Genomic DNA, 14,307 nt, shown 5'->3' on the forward strand with positions numbered 1-14,307 from the left:
GGTCGCGTGCAGTAAGTCAGCTGACTGAGGCAGGAACTCATTGAGCAGTATGTGCGCGTTCAAGCTGTTAGTTTTTGGGGCGCTGTTATTAACGGATATTGTTTGTAATGGTTGGCTGTTTGAGCATTTTGGAGAGAAATATCGGGAGACAGACGACGTCTCGCTTTGGCCGCTGCCACAGAAATATCAGACAAACCCGACTACATTCAAACTCAGCGCTTCCAGTTTTCAAATCTTTCATGCTAAAGATTCATCCGCGGGGCCGAGCTGCAGCCTGCTCCAAAATGCCTTCCGCAGGTAACCTACAGTTGCTTCTTCAGCTATAGACTCATAATTCCCCGTTGTTTTTTTTCCTGCGTGGTGTTTCCTGAGTCAAACAAACCCCAGTATAAAAAACACAGTCTTTCTGCCAAACAGGAAGTGCATTTCAGTAAGGTTTATTTGTCATAACTCTACTCCAATTCAATTAAATTTGATGTATATAGTGCTTTTAACAATGTGCATTGTCACAAAGCAGCTTTACAGAAATCTGGATTATAGATATACAGTAAATATAGATATAGCTTTATCTATATCGAATGAGCAAGCCAGAGGAAGTAGTGGCAAGGAAAAAACCCCTGAGAAGACATGAGGAAGAAACACTGAGAGGAATCAGACTCAGAAGGGAGCTCCTCCTTATCTGGCTGACTCTGGATAGTGAGATTATAAATCATTCCTCTTCTACAACTGTATAGTATAGAGTCAAGCTGTGGAGTGTGTTGGAAAGATCTTCAGTATAAGCGTCGTTCTTCAACGTCTGCGTTTGAGCTCCTGCACTTTTCAGACACTTTGCGGAAACCTTAATGATGTGCCGTCCCTAAAAACTCACAAGATGCCATTTCTTCACCTGAATTCCTGATACATAAGCACTGCTGCAATCATAAACACTGCCCTTTGCTCATCCCAGGACTCTTTTAGAATATGGTACGCATACAGTTGAAGCCGTAGGTTTACATACGACTCGCAGAATCTGCAAAATGTTAATAATTAAAAAAATAAATAAATAAGAGGGATCATAGAAAAAATTGCATTTTGTTTTTTATGTAATACTGCCCTGAATAAGTATAAGAATAAGAATTTCACCAGATGTTTATGTATAGTCCACAAGACATAGTAATAACCAAATTTACACAAATGAACCAGTTCAAAACAATTACAAAAGGTGCAAACATTCACTGATGCTCAAGAAGGCAACGTTACATTAAGAGCCAGGGGGGTGTAAACTTTTGAACAGGATGATTGGTGTAAATTGTTATTATTTTGTCTTAAACTTGTAAATATCTTATGTAGCTTCTGAAGGGCAGTACTAAATGAACAAAATAAGACCTGTAAACAAAATAATAAGTTACACTGATCATCCTGTTCAAAAGTTTACACCCCCCCTGGCTTTTAATGTATCGTGTTGCCTTCTTGAGCAGTGAATGTTTGCGCCTTTTGTAATAGTTGTGTACGAGTCCCTCAATTGTCCTCAGTGTGAAAAGCTGGATCTCAACGTCATATAGTTGATGTTGGAAAGGGGTCAAATATGCAGAAGATGCTGGAGAAGTAAATAATGTGCAGGACCTGGAGGATTTTTCTGAAGAACAGTGGGCAGTTTAACTGCTCAGGACAAACAAGGAACTCCTGAACAACTATTACAAAACCTAAAAACAGTCATTTGTTCATCCACTTAACAACACAGTATTAAGAATCAAGTGTATGTAAACGTTTGAACTGGTTCATATTTGTAAATTTGGTTATTATTGTGTCTTGTGGACTATATGTAAACATCTGTGAAATAGCTTATTCAGGGCTAAATAAAAACAAAATGCAATGTTTATGATCCCTCTTATTTTATTTTTTAAATTATTAACATTTTGCAGATTCTGCAAGGTGTATGTAAACTTATGACTGCAACTGTACTACAGTTTGACTTTATAGTACTGAGATGTAAAAGAGTAATGATTTTTAATCTCAGAAGAAGTTGGTTTCCCTTTTGAGCTTGTCAGGGAGGTTTTTTCTCCCGTCTTGCTCATTAGGGATGTAAATGTACATTCACGCTGCTTTGAGACATTATTAGTCTATTATATTAGTATATCAGTCTATTATTAAAAGCGCCATGCAACTGAAATTGAAATGGGACTATTTCAGCACATAGCTAACCCGGTGTGTGTATAATAGCACTGAATAGGAGCAGTGGCAACGTCATGGCTAATTATACACGGCTAATATGTGTTGTAAAGTCTGTTTGGGCTAGTAGTGGTCACATGACATGTTCTGATTCTCTCTTCCAGATATTTTAGTTACATCTTTGACCACGTGAAGAAGCATGGGACGAAGGAGGATAAAGTGTCGGATTCCGAGCTGACTGAGCTTCAGGTGCAGATCACATCCACTGACCCGGAGTGTGACGGTTATCCGAGTCTAAAAACAGATGAATCCTGTGAGTTCCCTTTCCACCTTCATGCCCTTCCACTTCCGTAAAACACAACAGCCCATTCTTTTTTTTTTTCTTTTTTCCTTTTTGTGTAAGGGAGTTGCTTTCTTACACCATCCAAAAAAAAAAAAAAAAAAAAGCACGAGTGAGATGCATTACATACACGGCAAATAAACAGAAGTGAGAATTGCATTTTCAAAAAAGGATTTGTAGTCGCAGTAATCCACTTCTGCTAATCCAAAGATTAACTTGGCCGTAATCCAATACATCCAATGACATCTGCTTAAGAGCTTTAAGCATGTTGCTGGGTGCATCTTTTAAAATCAAGGCATAGACAGGCAGTTTATCGTCATGCAGGTCCGACATGTTAAACATGTTTAAGGCTAGTGTTTGTAGGTTTTGGGGAAAGTTGTGTAAAAGGTTAGAACAGTGTTCATTGATGGCGGGAGTAAATACTTACACCGAGTACTAAAGTTAGGCCTACTTAAACTCAAATGAGCTACTTAAACTCAAACGAGCTCAGGCAGTAGGTTACTTTTTTTTTTTTTTTTTTTTTTTTGCCCACAGGTCAACACCATTTAACCTTGCTTTTACCACAGTGCTGTTGAATTCTCCATTCTGATTGGTCAGAAGGTGTTGCTTCGTATTCTGTAACAGCAGCCCAGATAGTAGTGTTAATTTCATTTCAAATCACATCTATAGTAATGACTTACACCAATATGGTGCATTTTCCACCTAACCAGCTAAAAAAAAAGTGTGATCATTGATGTCTTCTGTGAGGAGATGTTTATTTAACAGTTTTGGAAGGAGTCTCCAGTGTCAGAGTCCATGGTAAAGCTGTTCTTTTACGTTTTCTGAAATTGAGAAAGTCTTCAGGACTGACGGTTTTGACTAAAGAGAAGGAGAGAGAAAAACGAGAGGCTGACGAGGGAATAAATGTTTATAGCTGTTCTAATGTGTTGTGGACGCTCTATGAGATTAGTGAAGAGTGCTGGTTAATATAAGTGAAGTTTACACCATTTTAATGCCATTTTATGTCATTTCCTGTTTGCTTAGATCAGCTTTCAGTGGACCAACCCACAGCTGTTCTTAAGGCCTCAAATGTATGGGGAGCATTGAGAGGTAAGCTGATCTCAGTCCCAGAACCTTTTTATTTTTTTTCTTTCTGATTTAATCTTACTGTTATTTCAGAGGTTAATGCATCCTTTGCTGTGTCTTGGAATAAATAAAACCCAAATCGAGATTTTCTAAGTATAAAGCACAGAAAGCATTGCACAACAGTGGGTAGAACTCAAACTCACTTGTCTGTGAAGGGACAGTTAATTCTTTTTTGTAATGCATAATCAAAATCAGATTCATCTTTACAGTTAGATTAAAAATATGCAAAATAATTGTGTGAATGTGATTGCCTTCAAAAATGTCTAAAAATGGATAGGGTTGTGAGAAATTAATTAAAAGGTCATGACTGAAGTCTTTTTGATCACACTTGGGATTACTAGGAACCTCTGAGAGATTTTATTGGGAAAAAAATTGAATAAAATAGACAGAAATTTAACATAATTTTATTTTTTAGCAAATGTAATACCCTTTGGTATTGGATTAGATTTAGACTTTTTTTTTTTTTTTTTTTTTTTTTTAAGAAAATTTAGCTGACTTTTTAAACTTCTGCATACACAGGGCAAAATGTTTTACCACATTTTGCATACAGATTTCTCCTTCTCCTTCTTTCTCCTTCTTTCTCCTTCTTTACAGATTTCTCCTTCTCTCACTGAGTGTTGACTTTATACTTTACAACATAATATAATCTGTGTATGATGTATGTGATTTATGTGCTTGGAGTGACTCCAGGATACGAGCTTACCTTACAAAACAACAGTCTAGGACTTTTAATGTTATATTTTCTTATTTATGACTTTTCTTTTCTCTTTTTTTAAGGACTTGAGACCTTCAGCCAGCTGGTGTATGAAGATAATTATGGAGCTGTGAGTACATTCTACATGCACCTGATTGCACTTGATCCTGGTAGTTATTTCAGTAATGATCAACCTGAAATGATAAACGATTGTGCATATTTGTCATCTCTTTGCAACCAGATTACAATCAATAAGACAGACGTGTCCGACTTTCCTCGCTTTGCTCATCGAGGCATCCTGCTGGACACATCTCGTCACTTCCTGCCACTCAAAGTCATTCTGGCCAATTTGGTAAGCTGAAGCTATGTACCTCCAATGAAGTGTGTGAGCATTTGAATCGTAACACATCGTAACACATCACACCACTCCTTTGGTATTTTCCTATAACAGCACGCACGTCATATTGAATCCTTCCTGCAGATGTAAGCAGTGTATATGGGATATTTGTGGCTATCAGCATTTTAAATAATTGAATGTGAAGGTAATAGCACAGAATAATGTGACTCAGGACTTTATAGATGTAGTTTTTAGTTAGAAGTCCAAATGATTATTAAGACTTGTTGTTCTGGTTTTGTTACAATGGATATTATTAGAGTAGAGTAATTGCAGGAGGGAGGAGATTCAGTGAGGGCATTAAATAGGTGTACGTAAGACAAGGGAAAGTGCAGCTGTGCAGGACAAGGGCAGATAAATATACTGTATAGTTGCATTTTAGCTCATCTGTTGATCCGTCACCATCTGTCGTTAGCTTATTAGTGGAAATAGACCACCTGTAGGACCGTAGTTGTATTATGTGTATATTATGTGTAGATAATGTCACTGCAGCATCCTCTACCCAACACTCATCCTGCTATCCTAAACCTAACACTGGTGAAGGTCTGCAAGGTGATTAGTATTAATTAGCCATGGAAAAAGATAAGGTAAGGATGAACAAAGGTAATGTGCTCTCTTCCTTGTGAAGTATTCATATGCACACTGGCAATGAATTGAACTCACTTAAAGATAAATAAATTTCTCTAGTATTTCTAGACTGCAAAGTTCTGCCATCACAGCACTCATGAGTTCACTCTGTATTACTGAGCTAATTATGGCATGAGCAGTCATAATTAAAAATCGCTTGTACAATATAACTACAGGTTATAGCCTGTGATAATTTAATCAGTGTAGTTATCCTTAACACATGTTAGCAATTCCAGGTCGCAGTTCCATAATGATATAGTTTCTATAGATCATGATAGTTCTGGAAATTATATTAACGTTCATGCCTAGTGGTGCTATTTTGGTCTCTTTCCATCGATGGATGGAGTAGAGGAGGGCCACCAGTCACTAATTGTTTACCTACAAGTTGCACCTGTATAATAGGTTTACTGGATAAACTGATTCTGGGGTTCTGTCTCACAGTTGCTTTTCCTTCTCCTTGGAGTATATTATGTACTCCCACTTTGAAAGAACAATTCAAGGAAGTGGTGATACTTGTGTATCACATGTCTATCATAATATAGTCCTCATGACCAAGAACAAAATCAGACTAAAACAGACTAACAGTTTGAACAAAGCAAGGTGTCAGGATTGGTTTCATTCTGCAGAGTCAGTGGTGTTGTCTGGCTGCTGCTAGCTCTCAAACCAGCAAAAAAAAGTTCAACTTGTATACTTCTATAAGGAGCTAAATCTCCATCCAGATTTTTGTAAAGCAGATTTGTGGCACTAGGTATTGTTTAAGGTCCTGAGAAATGTATGACAAATGAGCAAATTCCCTCAAAATATAGGACTAGGCTAATATTCGAAAACTTTGAAAGAACTATATACTATGTGATTATTTTTTTTCCATGTTTTATTTTTTGACAGTGAAGATGGATTAATAGCGAAAATGACCTATACAGCAGATTAAATTGCAAGAGACAGACGAAGAAAATTAGCCGTTTTTTATTTGGAACTTGTAGATTTGACAGATAAATGATACAAACTGTGATGTCCGGAAACCTTCCCCAGGAGCAATACCACTTATTTATGTATCTACTGGTGCACCAGTTTTCAATTAGGTTATAATCTGTGCTTAATGCAAACTCGGATTTTGCATATGTTTCCTTTAAAAGTTTTTTACAAAATGCTTCGTGTAACCAAATTTTCTCATGCTATCTTTGCAGGAAGCCATGGCGATGAACAAGTTTAACGTTTTCCACTGGCACATTGTGGATGATTCCTCCTTCCCCTTCATGAGTCGGACTTTCCCTGACCTCAGTCAAAGCGTGAGCTGTCTTATACAATGTTTTTTCTCTTCGTTTTTCAATTTCATTTCTTTGAATCAATTGAAATTGAATCAATTCTTAAACCTTTCTATTTTCTAACACTGGTAAGGTAAAGCTTAATTAGTAATTAGAGAAGAGGAGAAGGGCCTGAAAGTGATATTTTCCAGCAGGCGTCACCATCTGTATCAAGGAATTCCCTTTATCGGCACATTGGCTTAGAATCATTACTACAACATAATAAGTGTTAATATGATTAAAAACTACTTGGAGCTCACAGACGGCCCCCTAGGATTCATGTTCTCAAATTTCAGTGAAGGTTTTGCTTCAAAAAACTCAACCGAGTATTCAACCTTTAATGCAGCACAGCCTCCATGTGATAGTTAAGTCATCACATAATTACTTGCTTATCTTCTTTAGAAAAGCAGGTTCAGCAAGACCGTTGTAAATTATGGGCTGGGACACCACATTAGATCATGTGAAGAGCAATTGCTTTCTGAGGTTTTGCAACAATAGATCCATGTTCATTAACTTTTCTATAATTTGATTACTTCAGAAGAGAAAATTGGATCAAATCTGCACAAGTTAATTAGTCTGCCACTCTTTATATATCACTAAAGCTACACTTCAATTACTGCAACTAATATACTAATAATGTAGCAGATTATTAGTTTGCTTTCCATTTCTGAAAAATATTTGCTCCTCCTATTCTTTTCGGCTGCTATCCTGGAAGTAGCGGGTAGGTGAAAATATATTATAAAACAAAATTTGCAATAGCGACCCTGGTCCCATGTTCTCTCCCTTTGTAGGCTCAAAGTCATACTTCTCTACCAATCAGTGCACTTATTTCAGTGGCCTGTGTTTCTTCTCAATATCATTCCATAGTCTAGTTCTCTTTATTCTAATTGCAATTAGAATAGTGTGTACTACTTGTATATTATGTTCTGTGTTACCAAAGGGAGCCTATCACCCGTACACACATGTGTACACACCGGCTGATGTGAAAATGGTGATTGAGTTTGCTCGTATGAGAGGCATTCGAGTCATTGCTGAGTTCGACACTCCAGGCCACACCCAGTCATGGGGAAGAGGTTAGTGAAAAGTCATATGGGATATACAGTGTGTGTACTATCATTTTATAATCATTATCAATGTGTGTTTTGTATGTTTTGCTGTCTTCATGTCACTTTCATACTTGCAGTTGCAAATATGGCTTTCAGTGAATGGGAATTTTGGAGGCCAGATAGCATGGTTAGCCTACAGCAGAAATCAAATACAGATTGATTTCATTTTAATATTAGCAACATATTTGGAAAATACTTAGAATACTACCCAAATACTTCCAGTGTAATTTCTGATAATTAAAGGTGTATAAAAATGTTAGTATCTTGTCATTCACTCAAAATTGAATACAGATTTAGGAAACGAGATGCATATTTTAGAGCTGCATGAAAGCTGCAAGTGACTAGTATAATTTTGGTCTGTACAAGAAACTAAAGGCCTTGGTGTCTCTTCAACTTTGTGTAGGTCAGCCTGGCCTTTTGACCACGTGCTACTCAGGCAGCACTCCTTCAGGTACCTTTGGTCCTGTGAACCCCAGCCTCAACTCCACCTACGAGTTTATGACCCGCTTCTTCAATGAAATCAGCACCGTTTTCCCTGATGCCTACATCCACCTTGGGGGAGACGAGGTCGATTTCTCCTGCTGGTGAGAGGAGATGCTTATGAAAAGCTGTTTTGCTCTTCATTAACTTAGTGAACTAAGTGAACTGAAAGTTCTACACCAAATATAGCATGAGAAAGTTATAATTGCGGTGGAAAAGATGACGCTTGAGTGGAAGTTGAATGTGATGGCACGATGATGTCATTGTGTTGCACTCTCTTTTGAATATTCAACTAACATCATAAAACATTTCTCGTGTTCTAACTTTTCAAACTAAATTGCTTAATTTTTGGATGAAAACATACCTAAAGTCAAAACTGCACTGAACAACACAAATTCTTGAAGTTTTTGAGTTCTGAGACACGGCAGCTCTTGGTTTTTGTTCCTATAACCTAAGCAGAGAGTAGAGTATAGTTAAGTTGTAAAAATGCCTGAGAATGACTGTTTTCTTTTCCTGAATTTTTTTTCTTGCCTCTTTAGGAAGTCAAACCCTGATATTCAGAAATTTATGGAGCAGCAGGGCTTTGGCCAAGACTACAGCAAACTGGAATCCTACTATATTCAGAGGTAGGAGAGCTTCATCCTCATGAAAATTCAGCACATAAAGCATCCAAACCAGTGTCACTAATGTATGACTCGAATCTAACTTCAGGCTCCTTGACATTGTAAAAGCCACCAATAAAGGCTACATGGTCTGGCAGGAGGTCTTTGACAATGGCGTTAAGGTAAGAGATGGTGGCTTTTTACTGCACAGAATTTTATGAAATCAAGAAAAAAACAACAAAATGCAACAAAATATAGATGTCGCTCCAAGCAAAATCACTGGGTGTCAACACCGTAACAAAACCTGTTTAAAAAAAAAAAAAAAAAAAAAAGTACTGCTTGAGCCATTTCTGGTGATGGTCATGGATGCCAAGATTAAAAGAACAATTTAAATAGGAAAATTTGACCATTTTATTTATTTTTTTATTGCCGTCATTTAATTTACATTGGTTCCTGTTTCTGTGATGAGATTAGCTAGTAGGTCTTATTTAAAAGTAGTTCCAGGTAGTCAATGGACAGTCATCCTGATTGTGGAAAATGGAAATAATTAACCAGCAAAAAAAAAAAAAAAAGATGTCTTCTTATAATTCACACATTTTGTGGTGTTCTTTTGGCATATAGTGCACCACATAGGTGCAATTCTTTAAAGCTCTAGCCTATGTAGTGAGCATATAGTGTAGCGAATAGGAAGCCATTTGGTATTTGGCCTGATGATTAAGAAAGCTTCAAGCTTTTAACAGAAACCATCTGTTATATCTGGTAAAATGGCTGAATCCAGTATGTATTTTCATAAGCCAGTGCTCAAATGCACAGTTGACGTCACTTTTTATCCATGATCCCACTTTCGTCTGGTGATCGAAAGGAATACTTTGGCCAAAGATGAAATTTTATACAATTCCCTACCACAAATCTCAGTCAGCCAAAACACACTATACAATGGTAAACAAGTGGCTTAAAGCTTCTCTTACTTGTTAGCAAGGTTAGCGGTCGTGCTGATGGACTATATTTGGAGTAAGGGACAAATTGTGTAAATTTTATTGTTGGCGGAACTGTTCTCTTAACCTGGAATGACAAATGCAAATGATCTTTTTTTTTTTTCTGTGGGGAAAAATTGACCCTAAATCATCAGGGTTATTGTTTACTTTTTCCCGATTTCTCATTAAGAAATGTCTTAAAAATAATGATCGCCTTCCGTTGTGAGCTCGCCAGCTGCATTGCTAACCCTTCTACCACACTTGCTCGGCATGCAGCGAACTGCATTTTTGCTCGCTCAACCAATAGGCCTTTTTTTTTTTATCATCAGACTTGTTTTAGAAGCCATCCAATGAGTTGTGTCCTTGTTGCAGCTGAAAGCTGACACAGTGGTGGAAGTTTGGATGAACAACGAGGTGGAGCAGGAACTTTTGAACGTGACTGGGGCAGGTTTCAACACCATTCTGTCTGCTCCGTGGTACCTGGACTACATTAGTTATGGACAGGACTGGCAGAAGTACTACAAGGTCGAGCCGCTCAGTTTTGATGGTTGGTGCTCTGTGTCAGTCTGTCTCGTCTGCAATTATACCGTTTTTTTTTTTAAATTGAAGATATCTAGATATTTGTGATTAGTTTTGTTTGTGATTAGCCAGTAGTTGTGCTGTGCTAGATTTAATTTGACAGGTGGAAATATCTGTTAGGATTCCTTGTAATCCCTTTTGTTCTCTGTGTAGTCTATTAAAATTGATTCAGATGATTTTAGCAAATGTTAAAGGGTCAGTAATAGCTGTAGTACAAAATTCCTTTTCTAAACAATTTAACTACACCCTTGTGGTTTTAGTTTGACAGTAAGGTTTTTTTTTTTTCTCCCCTTTTATTTGTCTTGAATTTTTTTTTTTTTAAAAAAAAACATTGGCCTTGCAGTTGGTTTGGCAGTGGTTCATCATCGGGTTGGTGTGCTTGACCTATTATTCCTATTATTATTATTTATCACTCAATGCCTTTTTTTTTAAATTTTTTTTTAAAGCATAAGGACAGTTTGAAGAATCTTCTAGTTCCTGCCTCCACCTTGTGACACCTTTCAGTAATCCTTTCAGTGAAAGCATTTTGCAGCAGGCACTTCATATTAGGGCTGTGCAGTTAGAACAAAGCCATACTACCTGCTCCTGAAGACTGTAGGTCCAATTTAAACCAACACAAGTATCCTGTTAATCAAGAGTTCTATGTGCCCCCCTCTAACTGCCGGGGATGGTGTGAAACACCTGGATACCACTCTGTGCGATTTGTGTACATTCATTTGTGCACATTCATACCTAGATTTTTCCAACAAGGTCACACAGTGACATATTATGCAGTATTTTCAATAAATACCGCCTTCATACTTGGGCATGTCTGACTACATGAACACAATTTGGAGCCATCTGCTTAACAGCTAGTGACCACGGATGAAGCTACAGGTGCCTGCTTTTTCCTTTCTATTTTGGAAAGTGTGCTTACTTTTACACTATGAGCATTATTTGTAAAATGCCATGTTAGCCTTGAATTGTTAGTACTATTGGCCTGTATTTAGCTAGTCATTTGCTGTTCTTATATGCAGTTCCTCTATACAGGCTCTAACATATTACAATTAGTTTCTTGCTTTAGAGTACATATTCCTAATACACAATGTACTTTTTTTTTCTTTTTTTTTTTCTACACTTACGCCAAGGCCGATAACGACCTACCAGTCAAGTCTCCACTTTCAATTTTTAGCATCTGGAGAGGGGTCTGATTCTTAGCTAGAAATCTTCAGCCCAAGTAGGATTAGTTGGTCTAGTACAAGTCAGAACAACAGAAACACAAACAGTAGTATAACCCACGATATCGATCACCATGGGTTTGTAGGTTGGTTCCTAGCACATGGGCCTTATATGCCCTTAAGTGGAAGGTATTCTCCAATGTACTTTCACCTGAGCAGCTGAAACTGGCTTGTTTCCAAATTCCTAGCATTTTTGACTTTTCTTCAGGGACTGCTATACAGTAGCAAGTCTACATCTACCCTAAAGGTGTATATGGCAGCCATCACAGAGCACTGTGGATGGCATATCTCTAGGGTCCCATGGATTGATTAGTACCATTCTAAAGGGGCTGATGTGCCTCCCCCTACCATGGTATACTAGGAGCCTGGCATGGGACCTTTTCCTTATGCTGGATTCCCTCAGACACCCCCCTTTTGCCTTAGGCTGATTTGAAGAGAGTGCCTCTGAAAACTACCTATTTGCTAGCAATCACTTGAGCTTAAAGTTGGGTAGCTGTTCATGTTTGTTGGTGACTAGATGACTCTTGGGTGACCTTGTGGCTGAATTTGAGATTTCTGTCCAAGCTCATACCACCAAACTTTATGAATCAGTCTCTTGACCTTGACTGGCACAGCATTTCTTGCTTTGCCCAGTACATGTCCTATGGTGCTATTTAGATCAAAAGATCAAAACATCAGACCAGCTGTTTATTTGCTATGGGTGTAGGACCCATTGGTGTGAGTATGGCCATCATCTCTAAGCACCTTTCAGAGCACTATGTTTAGTCCTGCTCGTTATTAACATTGTCCATTATATGTTGTTTAGATAATAGTCAGGAGGAGTGAAATACATTATTTCATTAGCGAGGTTAGGCACTGATATTGGGCATGGAGGGCTGGTGTGCAGTCGGCATTACAATTTTCCCATAGGTGTTCAGATGGGTTGAGATCAGGGCTCTTGGCAAACCATGTCTTCATGGACCTCACTTTGTGCACAGGGCTGTTGTAATGGCGTAACAGGTTTGGGCTAGTCCGCTTAGTTCCAATGAAGGAAATGCCACATATGGGATTCATGGTCAGGTGTGGACAGTGAAATATTACAAAATTTAATTCCCTAACATGGATATTGGGTCAAAAGTTGTAGGTCATGTGGTTTTGGCAAATTTATTTTTTTTTTTTTGGGTTAAACTGATGCTGTTTCTCATGCATGCAATTAACTTTTATGACTTATTGAATAGTGACGCAATATATTCACCCTAGTCAATGCTAATCACTCACGCTTGCTGCACATGGCCAGCATAGAGGGTTTGGCAGTACGGCAGTGTTTGCTCCTGTCTTTGCTGAAAACTTTTAAAATTGACTCTTTTTACACTTTGGGCTTATTCACACTCTGTGGCTATACAGTTATCAAAATGTGATAACTTGATAAATTTTCATTTCTTATATATTTATAGTTGAACAACTTTCTACTGTAGAATCTGCAATCTGCAGATATAATTGGTGGGTTTTTTGCATATAGGTCTTGTTAATGGTATACTTTTTACTTGGATGTTAACACCATCTTGGTATAAATTTTAGTAGAAATGTGATGCTAATAACAGAAAATTGTAGCACTTGTGTGAATGTGCCCTTTGAACTTGAAGGACCGTTAATTTGAACAGGTTAACTGAATTTGATACTATCCCATGTACGTAAAACAAAACAAGGAATGTCCTCCTTTCACCCATATTTATGGGTGTATTCTAAATATTATCCCAGTGCTTTTGCTTGGACCAAGAAGATTGATGCTTTTTTGCAAAAGCAATTGTGACTCTGTGTGTTTGTGCATAGCTGAAAGCAGACACACAGATCCACGTGTGGAAGGAGAAACCAGACTACAAGAATGAGATGGCCCAGATAACTGCAGCTGGGTTTCATGCCCTACTTTCTACTCCCTGGTACCTAAACCGCATCAGCTATGGCCAAGACTGGCAAGGCATTTACAAGGCTGACCCTCAGAGTTTCAATGGTGTGTGAGTGTGACTTTGAGTGTGTGTGAGAGAGAGAGAGAGAGAGAGAGAAGATAAAACAGAAGGGAATTTATTTGATTAGTTCAGCCATAGGTTACATCCTAGTAGGTTAGGGCTATATAGCATGGGAAAATGCTTTGATAGCATGAAAATATTGTCACTGTAATGCAGTCTGGCTTGTGATGCATCAAACACACTGGGGAAAGTGACATAGTTAAAGAAGAAGCCTTATTCATCGCATATACATTACAGTAAAATTAAATAATTTTCTTTGCATATACCAGCTTATTAAGGGGCTGGAGTTAGAGCGTTATAGTCAGCCATGATACAGCACCCCTGAAGCAGATTGGACTAAGGGCTGTGCTTAAGGGCCCTGCAGTGGCAGCATTGGCAGTGGTGGGGCTTGAGCCCCGAGCTGTCTGATCGGTAACCCGCAGCCTTTAACCACTGTGCCACCACTGTATATTGTGGCTTTCTGCAGCATGAGCCCATAGATCAATCCATGTGGAGTTTGGTTTGTGTTTAAATTTACAAAGAGGCTGATTTTACATATGCTTTTAGCTCCAAGCATAGATATCAGGATTTTTCGGATTATTTATTTAACTTTAAGCATGTACTGTATGAAAAAAATTACTCTGGTGCTCAGTTGCTTGTCAGAGGTTTGTTTAAACATGTCTAGCAGAACATCATACTTGCCTGTCTCTCGGCACTCTTTTAACATGCTGCTTTCTA

At 38.0% G+C, this 14,307-nt stretch overlaps 1 protein-coding gene across 2 annotated transcripts in view; it reads left to right on the forward strand.

The window, feature by feature from the left end:
* hexb (hexosaminidase B (beta polypeptide)) overlaps nt 1-14,307 on the forward strand; it is a 17,009-nt gene continuing 2,702 nt past the window's right edge. The window contains exons 1-11 of one of the 2 annotated variants that reach the window (XM_034300578.2): nt 1-297; nt 2,313-2,461; nt 3,512-3,577; nt 4,391-4,437; nt 4,549-4,659; nt 6,513-6,614; nt 7,570-7,702; nt 8,139-8,319; nt 8,755-8,841; nt 8,927-8,999; nt 10,164-10,338. In XM_034300578.2, the coding sequence (XP_034156469.2) occupies nt 50-297; nt 2,313-2,461; nt 3,512-3,577; nt 4,391-4,437; nt 4,549-4,659; nt 6,513-6,614; nt 7,570-7,702; nt 8,139-8,319; nt 8,755-8,841; nt 8,927-8,999; nt 10,164-10,338 (1,372 nt within the window). In that variant the 5' untranslated portion in view covers nt 1-49. Of the gene's footprint in view, nt 298-2,312; nt 2,462-3,511; nt 3,578-4,390; nt 4,438-4,548; nt 4,660-6,512; nt 6,615-7,569; nt 7,703-8,138; nt 8,320-8,754; nt 8,842-8,926; nt 9,000-10,163; nt 10,339-13,396; nt 13,575-14,307 lie in introns of both variants that reach the window. The other variant, XM_026921842.3, reaches the window with a different exon arrangement.

Source organism: Pangasianodon hypophthalmus, chromosome 27 (genome assembly GCF_027358585.1).
Source record: "Pangasianodon hypophthalmus isolate fPanHyp1 chromosome 27, fPanHyp1.pri, whole genome shotgun sequence".
NCBI lineage: Eukaryota > Metazoa > Chordata > Actinopteri > Siluriformes > Pangasiidae > Pangasianodon > Pangasianodon hypophthalmus.